This window comes from Sciurus carolinensis, chromosome 3 (genome assembly GCF_902686445.1).
Source record: "Sciurus carolinensis chromosome 3, mSciCar1.2, whole genome shotgun sequence".
Lineage (NCBI taxonomy): Eukaryota > Metazoa > Chordata > Mammalia > Rodentia > Sciuridae > Sciurus > Sciurus carolinensis.
In genome coordinates this window covers 2,226,333-2,242,714 of record NC_062215.1, presented here as the reverse complement: position 1 = coordinate 2,242,714, position 16,382 = coordinate 2,226,333, and the positions used below count along the sequence as shown (strand labels likewise).

Here is a 16,382-nt window from a genome sequence, read left to right as displayed (position 1 = left end):
CGTTTGGCTCCTTATGGCTGGATAGTGAATGCCACCCTGTGGGTGGGCACTGTGTCTGTCACTCATCTGTTGAAGGACTCCCAGCCTGCTTCCCGCTTCTGGCTCTTGTGACTGCTATGAACGTTGGTGTTCACAAACTTATCTGAGGCCTGCTTTTACGTCATTTGGATGTTTACCTAGAAGGGGACTCACCGTATCCATTCATTAAATCTCTCTCTCTCTCTCTTTTTGTTTTTTTTGGTGCTGGGGATTATCCCAGGGTTGCTCCACCACTGAGCCACATCCCAGCCCCCACTTTTTTTTTTTTTTTTTTAATTTTGAGCCCGGATCTGGCTTGTGTTGCTGAGGCTGGCCTTGAACGTGTGATCCTCCTGCCTTAGCCTCTTGCCTCACCGGGTGCGTGCCACCACGCCATGCTCAGATGTGCATTGCTGTGATAGCTAGTGCTTCGCGGGTACTTATATATCTTTAGAGTAATGTCTGAGTTCTATACCTATTGCTGATTTGGGTTGTTAATTAACAAAGTGAATTTATCAGAATATTAAACACCCTCATTTCCAAGTATGATCAATCCTGGCTCAAAAAATATCTATAAGTGTCATCAGTTATATAAGTTAAAAAATAAACTCTAAGTGATAATTTCAAAAGGTAGAGAGAACATTTGACATGATTTACAATTAAAAAAAATAGCCTGTGCAATGTAGAGCTCGGGAACCGTCCTTATTTGTCTAATGCCCGGGGGAATACTTCCTACAGGAGCATCTATACGAACATCACGCTTGACCACAGACTTTCAGGAACAGCCATTAAATCATTAAAGTCACTATCCCGCTTTGCTGGAGACGTGCATTTCTCACTGAGTGTCCTAGAGACATGCTGATGTATTTTGCGGTACCAGGGTGGAACCCAGGGCCTCCCACATGCCAGGAAAGTGCTCCCCTACCCGGCTGCTCCCCAGCCCGACTGCTTGTCTTCACTGGAACACACGCATGCTAGACTGTTCGTCCAGCACGGTCAGAACTGCAGAAACTCAGGTACACTCAATACCCGTCACTGGAGACCCGGACCTGGAACAGGCGTGGGGGCTGCCCTGCAGCGGTTAAGGCCAGTGGTCTGCCGCTGAGCCTGCCGCGCTGAGGAAGTCACGGAAGCTGGCCTGCAGAGGGGCCTCCAGGCCTCCAGGAGCAGAAGGCAGACGGTGCACAGCAGTGGCAGGGGGTCGATACACACGCACACGTTCTCAGAGAGCTCAGGAGCTGGTCATCCTAGGAGGGCAGCGGGCACATTTGACCCGAGAGGGCTGATCTCTACGTGTGTTCCTTTAAAATGTGATCTAGCCAGGGGCGGTGGTGCGCACCTCCAGTCCCAGCTCCTCAGGAGCCTGAGGCGGGAGGATGGCCTGAGTCCAGGAGTTGGAGAGCAGCTTGGACAGCACAGCAAGACCCCACCTCTAATGCAGTCAGTCCGTCAGTCAGCGGTTCTAAAGCAGATATCCCCAAAGCTCCGCGGTCTCGAAAGCCTAACGCCGTGTGTGCAGCCGTCATCCCATTCGCGTCATTTGAAGTTCGAGGTCCCTCACACTGGGGGGGGTTAGGCCTGGAAGGAAAGGGAGCAGAGGGAAAGTCCAGATGCTGGTAACTCGGTCCTTCTCTTAAAAGCAGCAGGGTCACTGAGAGTGGCGGGACCCTGCTAAGAACCCCACGGCCTCGGGTGCCCCAGGCCACGGCCACCAGGCCCTCCTCGCTGGGTGCCGCCCCTCACCAGGCCTTTCTCCTCCAGTGTCTTCAAGAGAACTCCAACCTCAAGACCCACAGGCCTTTCGCAGCTGTGATGACCACTCTCTGCCAGTGCAAGGAGCAGGCCAGCAAGAGCCTGGCCAGGTAGGAGGGGTCTGGGCTCCAGGGAGGAGTGAGTGCTGCCCGTGGGGCCTGGCGCCTGCAGGCCAGCGTCGGCCAGGCAGCCCATCTCCTGCTTGGCTTCCAGGTTTGGAGTGCAGCCGTGCCCCATCTGCCTGGGGGATGCTCGGGATCCCGTGTGTCTGCCCTGTGACCATGTGTACTGCCTGCCTTGCATCCGGAAATGGCTTGTCCCTGGGCAGATGACTTGCCCCTACTGTCTAACCGACTTGCCAGATGAGTTCTCTCTGACAGTTTCCCAAGAGCACAGGTAAAACACCCTTCCTCTTTAAACGTCTTCTTCTTTTCTCTTTTTCAAATATAACATTCATGGGCTGGGGAGATAGCTCGGTTGTAGAGAGCTTGCCTCACAAGCACAAAGCCCTGGGTTCAATCCCCAGCACTGCAAAAATAAATACATAAATACATAAATAAAATAACATTCAGAAATTCAGTTTCTCTTATCCTCCATGATAAAAGCCTGGCTTTGGAGAGCTGTCTGAGGTGAGACTCCTACTTGGGCACTTCTCAGATGTAGCCAGATGTTGCCTCAGAATTCCCCTCTCCCCAAGACTCACATGTCCTCAAGATTTTGAGACAGCAACTCAGAAAGTAATAAATGAAGTCCTTGAAGGAGGTCCAAGAAATCTAGACGCAGCTTCTCCGTCCTCCCTTTCACGTGGGTGTCGGGTGCAGGTGGACCCCAGACCTTGTTCCTGCTGGGCAAGCAAGCCCTCTCCCATCCATCGCGCACACCAGCCCTCGCCCAGCCTCTGGGAGGTTGGGAAGAGGTCCTGCTCCGGCAGTGGTTGCTTTCCCTTCTCTTTCCCCCAACGGAGGGGTTCCGTACCAGCGTGGGCTGGTTCAAATGAGGGAGGTGTTCTGGAAGATATGTGTGTGCATGCAGTTTGCGGTTTGGAAGACCAGCTGATCAACGGAGGTAGATGCTTGCATCTATTGGTGTGAAACGAGATGCTGTCCAAATCTCAAATCATTCTATGAGCAGTTTTGGGAACCATTCTCCGAGCCTTCTGACTGGGTTTTGGGCTGCTTCCTCAGGGTAGCCATTTGGAAACACGCCCAGTTCCGGCAGATGTGCAACGGCTTCTTCGTGGACCTGGTCTCCAGCGTGTGCTTCAAAGACAATACCCCTCCTGAGAAGGGCGTGATCGACGGCCTGCTGTCTCTGCTCTTCGTGCAGAAGGAGCTCCTGAGAGACGCTCCCCAGCGTGAGTTGCTTTCTTCCTTCAAACCCAGACTCGGTTCCTCTCAGTTTTGTGCCACAATATGAGCTAGAGCACCTTCTCTTTCTGGCCAAGGTCACCGGGAACACACGAAGCGTCTCTCGCCGTTCGATGACGCCGTGGATAAGACTCCTGTCATCCGCTCCGTGGTGCTGAAGCTGCTCCTGAAGTACAGGTGGGAGCAGCTTGTGAATGAGCGCGGCTCTGAGGCCTCGGCTTCCTGGGGCTGCGCTGGGCTTGGGCTTCATGTGGCCACATGTCCTAGCTCGAGATCTGGGGAAGTGTCTTCAGTGCAAGGAAACCTGGTTTCTGTTGGCTATTTGGCCCCTGTCCCCTTTGGCACGTGAGCTGGGCAGGGCCGGGGTGCATACATAGCAAGAAGACAGGCTGGGAAGGGCCCCTGGCGTGGTGTGCCTCAGGAGTGGCAGTTACGACCTAGCTCCACGCCACCCGGAGTGTGGTTTAGGGGGTGGTCACTCACTCTTCCTCACCTTTGGTGTTCTCCAAGTGCAGAGTCCACAGCACGTGGAGTGTGAGCTTTCTTGGTTAGACAGGTGGTCAGCAATGTCCAAGCCTGGTATTCTCTGGCTGATCCTGTGTGTTCATCAAGCTTCAGTTCTCAGAGTGCTGGTGGGGACGCTTGGCTGGGGAGGGGGTCCCTGAGCTCTGAATTTTTTTTTTTTTTTTTTTTTTGCGGTACTGGGGATCGAACTCAGGGCCTTGTGCTTGCGAGGCAAGCACTTTACCAGCTGAGCTATCTCCCCAGCCCAGAGCTCTGAATTTTTAAAAATGATACTGAGACAGTAATTTGCCTTTTCAACATGTTGATATTTGCAATAATATTGCCAAAGCAGTGGTGGGTGACACACCAGCCTCTCTGCATGAAGGAAATCGCAACCCTAGTCATGGTCGTCTCCTCCACTGTGCACATGTAGTTTTTAAAATGCCAGTGTCACTTATGAGCTTTACTAGGTCTTGACCCTTGAGACTGCGATTTTTAATGTTATGTAGAAGCCAGGAATGGGCCCAGAACCCTCCACTGCATACCAGAGGACAGTGGCTATCTAAAGAATGCTACTCATAAAGCACTGGCCGCTGTCCTCAGGCCTTGCCATTTTGCCCGAACCATGACTACCAGACCACAGATCAGTGGTGACATAAATGAATGTAGGTAGGTGTCTACAACAACAGGTTGTAGGATGAAAAGATGTCATCATCCCCAGATCTGCCTTGCTCAGCAAACCAAGGCTTTCCCAAATGACCAGTAGTTGATGTCATGGAATCATGTGTGTCAAAACATGATCAGCGGCTGCGGATGCAGCTCCGTGGTAGAGCTTTCGACTAGCACACCATGAGGCCCTGGTTCGGTCTGTAGCCCTGGGGAAAACCCGTAACAAAGTAGACCATGTCACTGTAATATAATTGATGGGCAAACAGAATTGACCAGGTATCAGGCCCTACAACGGACCTTCAGAAATGATCATTTTTCCAGTGTTGGTACAGTAGCAAAAAAGAATAACCCCAAATATAGGCAGAGACTATTAAAAAGTTTTCCCTTTTCCAGCTACAACATGTGTGAGGCCAGATTTTCTTCATGTGCTTCAATGTAGCATGAGAAGCAGATGTGGGAGGTCATCTGACTTCTGTTAAACTAGGCTTCTGAGAATTACAGGAATATAAAGCCTAAACATCTTTGACACACATGGGTTCATTCTTTTTATCTTAAATGGATTGATAGATATTCTTGAAATTTTTCCATTTTAATTTCTAATACCATAAACATTGACAGATTTGACCCACATAAACAAAAAGTCTCTGCAGTGCTCAATAAGTTTTAAGCCTGTAAAAGGGCCTGAAACCAAAATGTTGAGAACAGCTGGTCTGCAATACTGAATTTCATATTCCTCCACTATTGTGCAAACATATTTTTAATGAAAAGCTGTTAAAATTATGTACCTACATATGTATGTATTATACCTTTATACACCCACAGAGAAGTAGACGGACAGATGATCGGCTAATCGATCGATGCCTTTTGTGCAGGGTGATTCTGCCATCCTGACATGACCAGGAATAGTAGTTCTCTTTCCACAGCTTCCGTGACGTGAAGGATTATATCCAGGCCTACTTGTCCCTGTTAGAGAAGAAGGCGTTCATCACCGAGGATAAGACCGAGCTGTACATGCTCTTCATCAACTGCCTGGAAGTAAGCAGGCCGCTGCTTGGTTGCTTCCCTTCTGCAAACCATCTGAACCGTTTGGCTTATGCAATGGCAGAGTTTCTGAAAACTGACAGAAGGCAGCTTTATTCATATAGTTAACAGGTGTTGTTTTTCCATGTGGAAAAAGGAAAACGTTTCAGCGACACACTCTGCCTTTGGATGTCACACACAGTCACAAGCTGCCTGGTGGTGTTTTGCAAGTCTGATGGTGGTCTCCTCAGACCCTCACCTAGCACCTGAGGTGTCCCTGTTGTTAAGCAGTGTGTGACTGTGTTGATAGTCAGGTGCACACATGTGCAAAGCAGAAGAAACCCAGCCTGGATGAGTGTACCTCAGGCTTAGCGATGGGTCGTCCCCAGCTGCCAGATCATGAATTCTTTTTATTTTTATTGTCATCTTTTTGTTTTTTGGTACTGGGATTGAACTCTGGGGCATTCGACCTCTGAGCCACACCTCAGCCCTATTTTGTATACAGGGTCTCACTGCGTTGCTTAGCACCTCACTTTTGCTGAGACTGTCTTCGAACTCACGATCCTTCTGCCTCAGCCTCCCGAGCTGCTGGGATTACAGATGTGTGCCACTACACCTGGCTCTGTCTTCATATTTTTATTTTCAAAATCAGATTATACAAATTTTTTTCCTTATAGTTTTGCTTTTTCTAAATTTTTCTTGATTTAAATTTTATTTTCCCTTTAATTCTCACTGGCTTTTAGAAGGTCAGCAACTTGCCTGCTAAAAGGAATAAGTCTTTTCTTTCTTGCTCTTTGTTCCATAGGATTCCATTCACGAGAAGACCAGTGCTCACTGCGAGAGCAGTGAACTCAGCTGCCTGAAGAAGGAGGGCCACTTCCTACAGACCTGCTCCTCAGGGAGCCGCGGCCAGGGCCCTGCTGCTGCGGCGTCCGTCGAGTACCTGCAGGAGGTGGCCAGGGTCCGCCTGTGTCTCGACAGGGCTGCTGACCTGCTGGTGGAGCGTCAGGACGGCTCAGGCAGGTCTTCTCCACCCTGGCTACAGGTTCACGAGGCCCGGAACTGGCCCTCACGTTCCCCTCCTCTGGGTGTTTCTTACTGAGTTCCCCGGAAGCCGGCCCTCAGCCCCCAGTTGCTGACTAGTTTCTGCCCTCTCAGAGCTGGCCGAGGAACAGCGGTGCTACCTGCGTCACGTGGAGCAGTTCTGCACCCGGGTAGGGGACGACTGGCACCGCGTGTACCTGGTCCGGAGGCTCGCGAGCCTGCGCGGGATGGAGTTCGTGCAGAGCCTCTCCAGGCAGGGCCATCAGTGCCAGTGGGTCTTTCCCAAGGGAGTCATCACACAGCAGGTGAGATGCAGGTCCCGGCAGAGCGGGCGGGCCGTGGGCCCCACTCCCCACCCTGACCCACCTCCTGGCCCTCACATCAGGCAGGACACAGGCAGGCATCAGGTCCTTGGTCTGCTGCAGCGTGGGGCAGAGGTCGGTGTGGACACGTGTGCACACTTGTGTGTTTCTGGTTTCTCGTCCACCTGCAGTTTATCTAGGCTTCGCTGCTAATTAAATTAGACACAGGGACAGTGACTGAGCATTTCTTCCAGCAAATTAAAAGGGATTCAGCTTGCAGGCCGTGTCCTTGTGCTCTCTGCCAGGCAGAGGTGGGTAGGAATTGAGAGATAATTGTCGTGAGTTTGGCTTTCAGGCCTCTCAGTTGTCATTCCCAGGGCTCAGAAATTGGTGACTTCTTACTGTCCCAGGGTTGCAGAATGGCTTTGAAACTCCCAGCATTTTAAGATGATCAGCTAGGACTCAGAGATGACATGTTTTTGTCACCTTACTTGGTGTGGTGCCGTGTATAGAGAAAGCAGGTGGCTCCAGGGCCAGCCTCCCTCCTCCCTGTGTTCTCTGTCCCTGTGGAGGCCATGCTCCTGAAGGCCCCTAGGATGGCCATGCGGGCCCACAGGGAGTCCAACTCAGCCACCTCCAGGTTCCTGTGGTGCCCGCGGAGAAGGGTCCTTGCAGAACACCCCACCCCCTGACTGACCCTCTGCTCTTGGCCGGCAGAAGGACCACACGGGCCAGATGGACCGATACCTGGTGCACGGGGAGGACTACAAGGCCCTTCGTGACATGGTGGGCAAAGCCATGCTCGAGCGCAAGGCCCGCCCCCTCGGGACTGCCCAGACGGTAGGACGGCTCGCAGCCCCTCGCACCTGCATCTCCACCAGTCATGTCCCAGGGCAGGCGTGGTCGAGAGGGCCTCTGAACAGCCCTAGTGACGCTAGGTGCCGGCAGGCAAGTGCACAGGCCTCCATGGTGCACTGACCAGCATGAGGCAGCCAGTGGCTGGAACTGTAGAGCAGCAAGCTGAGCTGCTTAGGGGTTGCTGTGCCTGCTGGCCTGCCAAGGCCACCGGCCGGTCCTTTGTCATTTGTTTACAAGCATTCTCTCTCTGGGACCCTGCTGAGAAATGATTTTCACCGATTATCATAAGTGAAAGTTGTCAGCAAAAGCCAAGGCTGTGTAGCTTCACGGTGCATGGATGTGCTCATGTGTCTGTTTGGATATTGATAAAGGGTTTTAGGATTCTAATCTTTTTAAAAATATTTTTAGCTGTAGATGGACATAACCTTTATTTTATTTTATGTGAGCACCACATAAAAAAATAGAGCACTAGACAAGTGCTCTACCACTGAGCTACAACCCCAGTCCCTTTAAATTCTTCTGGGCTTGCTGCCTTTTTGAGTCCCTGTTTATCCTGGCCTTGTGCCAGGAGGAGGAAATAGAAAATCCTGTCTCTTCTCGGGAAACTTTCCTAAGACCAGTGCAGGAGTCAGAGGAGAGCAGGTGCTGACTTCTGTTCCTCCATCGTGGCTGCCTGGCCATGTGTACTGAGGTTAACCTGAGCTTGCCTCTCAGACTTATAGCCCAGGCTGGTGCTGTGTGGCCCAGGGGAGTTGCTCGGGGCAGTGCTGTGCAGCTGTGAGAGCTCGCTCCACAACCCCCCTCACCTCGCAGGCCTGCAGGAGCCCCAGGGCTCGACAGGAGGTCTACCTGCTGCTGGCACTGTACCGAGAAGTGGCTGCTCTCCACCGCTCCCACAACCCAGACCTGCACCCTAAGCCAGAGGTGAGTGACAGGCTGGGGCTTGCATTCAGTCCCATGATTGGGAGGGGCTTTCTAAGCACAGTGAAAGTCACAGACTTTTATTTCCTATCTAGGATAATAGGAATTATGACCTTCCAAAATTTCCTATCTAGGATAGAGGGTGTACTCTTGTTATGTGGAAGAACTGTTTTCTGTTTAACCCAAAGCTCATAAGATTCAGGAACATGACACAATGTTTATGGAAACAGAATATCAAAATCTGTGCTCAGGAATGTGGTTGCTGTGTTTCTATATGATGTTTCTCTCCTGAAGAACTTCCCCTCCTTTGGTGATCATTTAACTGTATTTACCTTGATATTTGATGTGTGCTTAGTATCAGAATGTGTGACTTTCAAAGAGAAAACCCTGACTTCCCGCAGTCTTCTTCTTTGACACATCCTAATGTGAAAAATGTCTCTGGTGCCAGCAACGCGAGGCTGTGAGCAAGTTCGTGGAGGACAGCGGGATCCTGTCTCCCTCCGTCAGACCCTTTGCGACATCCCTTGTGGCCAACACTTTGCCTTTGCTGAGCGCGGGCCCTGGTGCCGGCAGCCTTGAAGGGACAGTGATAGAAATGGCCGTTCACGCTGCGGCTGTCCTTCTGTGTGGACAGAGCGAAGTCTTGGCGCCCCTGAGGAACTTGGCCTTCTCCCCAGCTAGCATGGCGGTAAGCTGCGCTGCAACGTTGGTTTCGCAGTGAAACGTCAGTGGTTTGTCTTGTTGAGACCTGGTGGCCCTGGAAACTGCTGCCCCACCCGCTCTGGACTCTCCACTCCACTGCCCTGCTTCAGCCCAGTGCTGGTGCCCTGCCCCAGCCATTCACACGCAGCTGAGGAGGGACTTCCTCACGCCGAGCCTCTTGCTGAGCAGCAGCCGCAGCCCACAGGCCCACTCAGCAGCCACTTCTGCTCTTGGTCTTTCAGAATGCTTTTCTTCCAACAATGCCTGAAGACCTGCTGGCTCAAGCCCAGAGCTGGGAGGGTCTGGAAAACGTCCATTGGTACAGTGAGTACTGGCGTCCGGGGACGGGTCGCGCTCCTGTTAGCTTGGAAGGGCAGCCTGCAGCCATGCCAGACCGGGAGTGGACTTGGGCTTCACAGGTTCTGCCGAAGGCCACATCACCAGCCTCCTACCTTTGGCAGTGGCCGAGCCAGGTGGCTCCAGGGCCACGCACTTTGCTGCTTAGAGGCCACGTCATCTCCAGGAGTCGTGGGGCTGAATGCTTTAGGGTGCACTGTTTTTCTCCAGAACATGCCATTTGGGAGAATGGGGCCTGGGGACCACGCTGAGGCTCATTTGAAGGCCAGTCACATTCCAGGGGGTCCTGACCCAGAGAGAGCTTCCTGCAGTCCAAACCTGGGAGACGACCACACAACCCATGACTTTATACGAGTTGTGCCTTGAGTAAATAATCTTCTAAAACTCGTTTTTAAAGTTGTTATAAAAAATGCTCTTGCCAAAAACAGAAAAAGAATCTAAGAAGATAGAAAGATATAAAACACTATCTCCTCTGCCACCAAGTCACCCCTAGTGTGTGTCTGGCATCTCATCTCTGCTGTGTAAAGCCGAATTCAGACACTTTTCACTGGTGGCATGTGTTCACTGAGCTCCAGGAATATGTCAGGTAGCTTAGCTGACAGCAAGGCTCAAGGCCTTTGCAGAGATGCTCAGGACGTGGACTATGTGTCCTGTTGGTCAGGGCCAGAGAAGGGGGCAGCAACTTCCCCTTCCCACATAGGTCACTAGCTAACATGCATCCTGTTGTTCTTTGAACAGCTTGTCCCAACGGTCATCCGTGCTCTGTGGGAGAGGTGAGTCTTGGTGTTTGGGGGAGGCTCAGACACCATGTGCATTCCAGTCTGGGGTGGGAGGGTACAGAGAATGAGGGTCTCAACCTTCTGAGAGAACACAGGCTTATTGTGAGGGTTGCTTAAGGTGTTCCAACTGAGCACCTAAATGGCACTGTGAGCCAGGCACAGTGGCACACACCTGTAATCCCAGCAGCTTGGGAGGCTGAGGTAGGAGGATCATGAATTCAAAGCCAGCCTCAGCCACTTAGTGAGACCCTGAGGAACTCAGTTTGAGACCCTGTCTCAAAATAAAATACAAAATAGGACTGAGGATGTGACTTCGTGGTCAAGTGTCCTTGAGTTCAATCCCCAGTAACCCCCCAAAAAAAGTCACTGTGGACATGACTCTTTACTGCAGGTCTGTGTGTTGTAGGATATTTAGCAGCACGCCTGACCTCAGCCCACTGGGTACCAGTAGGCTGCCCCCAACCCAGTGTGATGCCCAAGAATGTCTGCAGGCACTGCCCAAGTTTCTGGGATGTGAAGGTGCTGCTGGCTTGGAGCCCCACCTCCCTGCCTGGCCTGCAGCAGGGCTCAGCCACAGACCCCTGGATCGCTAGCCAGAGGGGAATCATGGGCTAGATATGGAGAGGCCAGGAAGGCCTCAGGGGCCTGAGTGATGAGCCTGGGGGAAGAGTGGAGGCTGCTCCTCTGGGACCCCAGGGCATCTCCCAGGCCGCTCACGGCATCTGCACTTGCTGAGCAGCGGCTGCTGGACTAGACTGATGCGTGCTGCTCCATAAAGCGGACAGGAGCACGGAGGGAGCCTAATGGGACACCCTCGCCTCCTCATCTGTGAAGCGAGACAGGAAGAGTCCAGGCTCCCTTCTGGCCTGGGTCTGGGAGCTGCAGCTGGAGGGGTCTGCTCTGGCTGATTCCAGCATGCAGTGGGGTGCTATTTGGCTTGGAAACATGGGACCTTGGTAGTGACACATCTTAGGGTTGGGTTTTTTGATTCTGTTCAGTGGAGAGAGGAGGACTCTTTTTTGTGTGTGGCGGTGCCGGGGATTGAACCCAGGGCCTTGCGCTTGCAAGGCAAGTACTTTACCAACTGAGCTATCTCCCCAGCCCAAGAGGGGGGGGGGTCTCTTTGGAAGCTATTAACACCACTATTCCTGGTGTTAGATAACAAAGCGCTGGAGGCTGGCGTGCTAGGGAGGGATGGCGAAGGCGGTGAGAAAAGGAAGATGGGCTGTACACACTGTGCTTGGGATTAAAAAACCGTCATGCCTAAGTGTTGGAAAATAAGCCACCTTTGCCCATGGCCAGCGCACTTGGCTACCTGCCCACCCTGTCCCCGGGGCACACGTGCATAGATGCAGTCCCAGCTGCACACGCTGCCTCCCGTGTGGGTGCCCTCTGCATGCAGCAGTGCCGGCTGCAGTGCTGACGGCGGGTCCCCTCTTCATTCCAGTGCGGCAGGCCGATGGAGCAGAGCTCCTGTGTCGACTGCGGTGCTGTAATTGGAGGGATCGACCACAAACCCCACGCCGGCTTTCACGCCATCAGGTATGTGGGCTGGCTTCCCTCCCTCCCTGGGAGTTGGGGCTCTGGGCTGTCCATGCCACCAGGTGAATCACCCGCCAGAGTCACTCGCACCACCGCTGCACATCTGGACCCACGTCACGTCGGGGGGCCACATCATGCACACCTGTAGTCATATGGCACTGAAGCTTGTTTGTGTTTTGCTTTGTTTTGATTTTGTGGTGCTGGGGATGGAACCCAGGGCCTCACACAGCTAGGCAAGTGCTCTGCCCCTGAGCTGCACGCCAGGCCTGGTTTGTTTTTTAATTTGAGAAAAGTAAAAGACACATGGACTCAGTCTTATCAAATACATCCCTCCTCCCTGTCTTCTGTGGGGACTGTCTGCAGGACACTGCCCTCCACAGACACTCAGATCCAGATGTTCAGTTCCTTTAGGTGTCACAGCACAGTACTTATTTGTGACCTACAGATACCCTTCTGTAGGACTGGTATGCCAGGCAAGCGCTCTGCCACTGAGCTACAGCCTGAGACCCACCCCCCCCCAAGACTTTTTAAAAATGATCTCTAGGCAACTTATTATACTTCATGCAAAGTGAATGCTACGTAAATACTCATTTATCATATTTTTAAGGAAATAATATCAAGGAAAAAAGCTGCTATTCAGCACAGACACATTTACTTTTGAATATTTTTGACCCACAGTTGGCTGACTCCACGGGTGCAGAGGGCAGGTACAGAGGGGTCACTGTATAGATCCAGGCATCAGATAAACCTGACCTCCAGTGAGGCTCAGGGGTGCGCACCTGTAATCCCAGCTACTTGCGAGGCTGAGGCAGGAGGATCATCAAAGTTTGAGCTAGGCTGGGAAGCTTTGGGAGGCCTGTCTCAAAATAAAAATAGGAAGTACCGGGGGTGCGGCTCAAGTCAGGCACTTGCTGAGCGCTTGAGGCCCCAGCTCAACTCCCAGAACTGAAAAGAATGAAAGAAAGAGCTCATCTCCCCCAGCTTGATCCTGAGACAAGTGCGCTGTCAGTGCTCCCCAGGGCGACAGGCGGGACCTCTGCTGGCACCTCATATCTGGTGAAATAGTTCACCTGTCATCTTTACAAATGATCAGCATCCTTGAATCTCAGTAATTTTTGCCAGACTGTGAATCCCAGTTTTTGATTTGGGGAAACTGAGAATAATGTGGATGATCCTCACATGGATGCAAAAATGCCCCACACTCACCGTCCTGAGGCAGGTGTGGGCCTCCTTCCTGACGCCCTGCACTAATGGCCATGGGTGCAACCACTTAAGGCTGGGAAAGCTGCGGGGTGTAGTCAGCCAGCAGGGTGGGTCCAAAGAGAGGACTTTGAGGCAGGTAGTCTAGGCTTGAACGCACTTTTAGCGTGTTCTTCAAAACTGGAAACCTAGCTGGGCATGGTAGTGCACACACACCTGTAATCCCAGTGGCTCAGGAGGCTGAGGTAGGAGGATCCAAAGGTCAAAGCCAGCCTCAGCAACTTAGTGACACTCTGTCTCAAAATCAGAAATTACAAAGCGTGGGGGTGGGCTGGGAATGTGGCTTAGTCATTGAGACCCTGGGTTCAATCCCCAGTACCAAAAACAAAACAAAACTGGGGACTGAGGAGAAACAGACATCTCTAGCCTTCGCCCTTTTCTCCCACCCTTTCCAGACCCAGCGCAGATAGAACCAGGACTGGCCATGTGCTGGGCAACCCACAACACAGAGATGTGGTAGTGGTGTCTGACCGAGAACTGTCCCCGGTGGTCTTCATTATCCTCCGGCTACTCACTCATCTGGCTATGCTTTTGGGAGCCACCCAAAGTTCCGAGGTATGAGATGCTACCACCAGACTCCTGTGTTGCCACAGGAGAGCCTGCTGGTTTTGCAGTCTACAGTCCTGGCCACCTAGGGATTTTACCTAGTCCACAGGAAAATACAGAAGTTACAGATCCTACTTTTCCCACTGGGGCATATGCTGGAATGGGGGAACTACTCATTAGAGTATGGAAAATCCACTTCATTTTTTAATTTTTAAAATCTGTTTTATTTAACTGACACAAAGCAATCACATGTTTATGGGACACCGTGTGACATCTTAGCAGGTATACCAGGTGTAATAATCCCATCATAAAGTCTAAGTGGAGTGCACAGCTTTGTCCTCGGTCCTCACCGGGTATGGGGGTGGAGGACCCTGTCACCTGTGCCCTGCTGCTGGCTGCAGGAGGTGCAGAGCAGCGTTCCCTGCCACACTGGGATGCCACCATAGCCAGCGGTTCTCACTGCACTTCTCTGGCTCCGTTCCCTGCTGCGTCATGCTGAGACCCCCCACCTCATGCAGAAACCACCCTCTCCAATGGTGGACACATAGATCTCACTCTGCATCTTGTTTTGTCGTGCCCACAGGCCCTGGTACACATCATCAAGCCTCCAGTGAGGGACCCCAAAGGGTTCCTGCAGCAGCACATCCAGAGAGACTTGGGGCAGCTAACAAAGATGCTGGGGAAGAGTGCCGACGAGACCACCCATGTGATCCACCTCGTCCTGCGCTGCCTTCTCAAAGAGCAGCGTCCACTCCCTGGCCACAGTAAGCAAGGGTGAGGGCTGGGCGTGGCTGACAGCGCCTGGCACTGGTGTGTGCCACAGCGTTCACCTGTGCCCTGGGAGCACGGAGCACCAGCAGGTGGCATGTGTCCCACCTCTGCTTTCCCAGAGTTGTCACCCTTGTAACCTGACGTAGTGTGTTCCCCTCCACAATGTGCTGCATGAACAAAAGGAGGCTACAAACACTGTCTGCCGAGCTGATTCTTCCATTTAGGTCCATGCCGAAAGAAAAGGTTTGCGAGGGGACCTCGTTAGCGGGTATCTGAGTGGCATTAGGAGGGATTTAGGTTTCTTTTGACTTACCTGCAAAAATCTTTTAAAACGATCATTGTAGAACATGTTACTTAGAAGCATAAAGATAATAGCAATAGCAATAAAAAGTCTATTCCCAAAACCCCAGAGAGTTTGTCCCCTTCAGGGGTGTCTTTGCCAGAGACCGGCATGAGCACGTAGTTCCCATCTTAGCCAGATCTGATTCTGCCGAGCACCCCATGTTCTGGTGTGGCTTCCACAGCCCCGGCATGCTGCCACCTCTGCAGAAGGCACAGGGCAGCAGTGGCATGCCCCTGGGCTTTCAAGTTCACATCCTGTCCTTGGCCAATTGTCTGGAAGGTTGTGGGATGGCCAGCTGCCAGACTGAAGTACCCTCCCAAGACCCAGAGGCTGGTGTTGGCAGCACCTGGTTAGCTCAGGCAGGGTCACCCCAACGGGAGACTACCCCGTTAATGTGATTCAGCGTTTGCTGTGTGGAGACTGCTGCTGCTTGTCGGGTGACACGCGGTTTGGCTTTCTTTGTAGGGCATTTAACTTTGGATGCACAACTGTCAACCAAGGAACAGAGAAACAATTGGGAAAAACATGTCGAAGCTCTTCTTCTACCTGAACTGGAGGTGAGGGGCAAGTGGTGACCGCTCCTTAGCCCTCTGTCCAGGAGGGTGGCCCATTCATCTGAAGAGCACTGTTGGCCCACCGTCCTCAGGAGGGCCGTCAGAGGCCTTGCCTGGAGTCGCCCCTCCTGCACTGGCCGTAAGTCAGGCCAAGGCTTGTCAGGAGTCCTCACCGGGCAGGCAGCAGCTTGCTCTTTACAGCAGGATGTGGAAGTAAGAGGCAGAGACCCTCCAGAAGTCCACTGACGATCTGGATCCTCGACTGCTCTGCTGAGAACATCACAGGACAGGGAAGTCAGGAAGTGAAAGGGCAGTGAAATAAAGGCCCGTGAGGGGAGGCAAAAACTCCCGTCATAGTGAAAGACAGCAAAAGCGAGCGTCCGGGGCGTGGAGGCAGACTCCTGAGCAGCCACCACGGGCCGTGAGTGGCCCGGCTGTCTGTGGCAATGCCTCACTTGCAGAACGCTGTATCGTTTCTTTGTCCAGCATCTAGATAAGACCCTGCTGACTGTGAGCACGCTCATCAGCCAGGATGAGCGCGTCAGCTCCAACCCCGTGGCCAAAATTATATATGGTGACCCGGCAAGCTTCCTGCCCCGACTGCCCCAGAGAAGTGTGGTGCACTGCTCCAAGATATGGAGCTGCAGGAAGAAGGTCACCCTCGAACACCTCCAGCACGTCGTGGAGCGCAAGAACGGCAAGGAGACGGTGCCCCTGCTCTGGCAATTCCTGCAGAAGGTGCGTCCACCTCGTGGTCTGCCCCCGCTTCCTGGCAGACTTCCCCTGAGGACGGGAGGCCCCGTGCCTGCGTTCAAAGTCATCATTCCTGGAGGCAGGCCCCTAAACAACCCCATCAGCTCTGTGATTGTGAGTACAGGCCTGTAGCAGCGGTCTCAGGCAGAGCGCAGAGGTCCTAAGACACATCTGCTGACATCACAAGTGGAGTATGCACGAGTGGGGTTAGCGGTGATCTGTAAGGAGCTCGAAGGCCAGGAGGGACCGCCCTGGTCACTCAGCTGTGATGCCTTGTCTTCATCCCCAGAAGTTGAGCAGGTGGTCACCAGCAAGCACCC

The 16,382-nt window shown here is 52.7% G+C and overlaps 1 protein-coding gene across 3 annotated transcripts in view; it reads left to right on the top strand.

The window, feature by feature from the left end:
• Positions 1-16,382, top strand: part of Rnf213 (ring finger protein 213) — a 104,667-nt gene that overhangs the window by 79,360 nt on the left and 8,925 nt on the right. For all 3 annotated transcript variants that reach the window (XM_047545198.1, XM_047545197.1, XM_047545199.1), the window contains 17 exons: positions 1,780-1,880; positions 1,984-2,166; positions 2,955-3,124; positions 3,215-3,314; positions 5,234-5,345; positions 6,136-6,349; positions 6,489-6,679; positions 7,394-7,516; positions 8,348-8,458; positions 8,904-9,143; positions 9,400-9,481; positions 10,253-10,287; positions 11,741-11,835; positions 13,491-13,650; positions 14,225-14,405; positions 15,221-15,312; positions 15,796-16,047. In XM_047545198.1, coding sequence (XP_047401154.1) covers positions 1,780-1,880; positions 1,984-2,166; positions 2,955-3,124; positions 3,215-3,314; positions 5,234-5,345; positions 6,136-6,349; positions 6,489-6,679; positions 7,394-7,516; positions 8,348-8,458; positions 8,904-9,143; positions 9,400-9,481; positions 10,253-10,287; positions 11,741-11,835; positions 13,491-13,650; positions 14,225-14,405; positions 15,221-15,312; positions 15,796-16,047 — 2,442 coding nt within the window. The remainder of the gene's footprint in view (positions 1-1,779; positions 1,881-1,983; positions 2,167-2,954; positions 3,125-3,214; positions 3,315-5,233; positions 5,346-6,135; positions 6,350-6,488; positions 6,680-7,393; positions 7,517-8,347; positions 8,459-8,903; positions 9,144-9,399; positions 9,482-10,252; positions 10,288-11,740; positions 11,836-13,490; positions 13,651-14,224; positions 14,406-15,220; positions 15,313-15,795; positions 16,048-16,382) is intronic.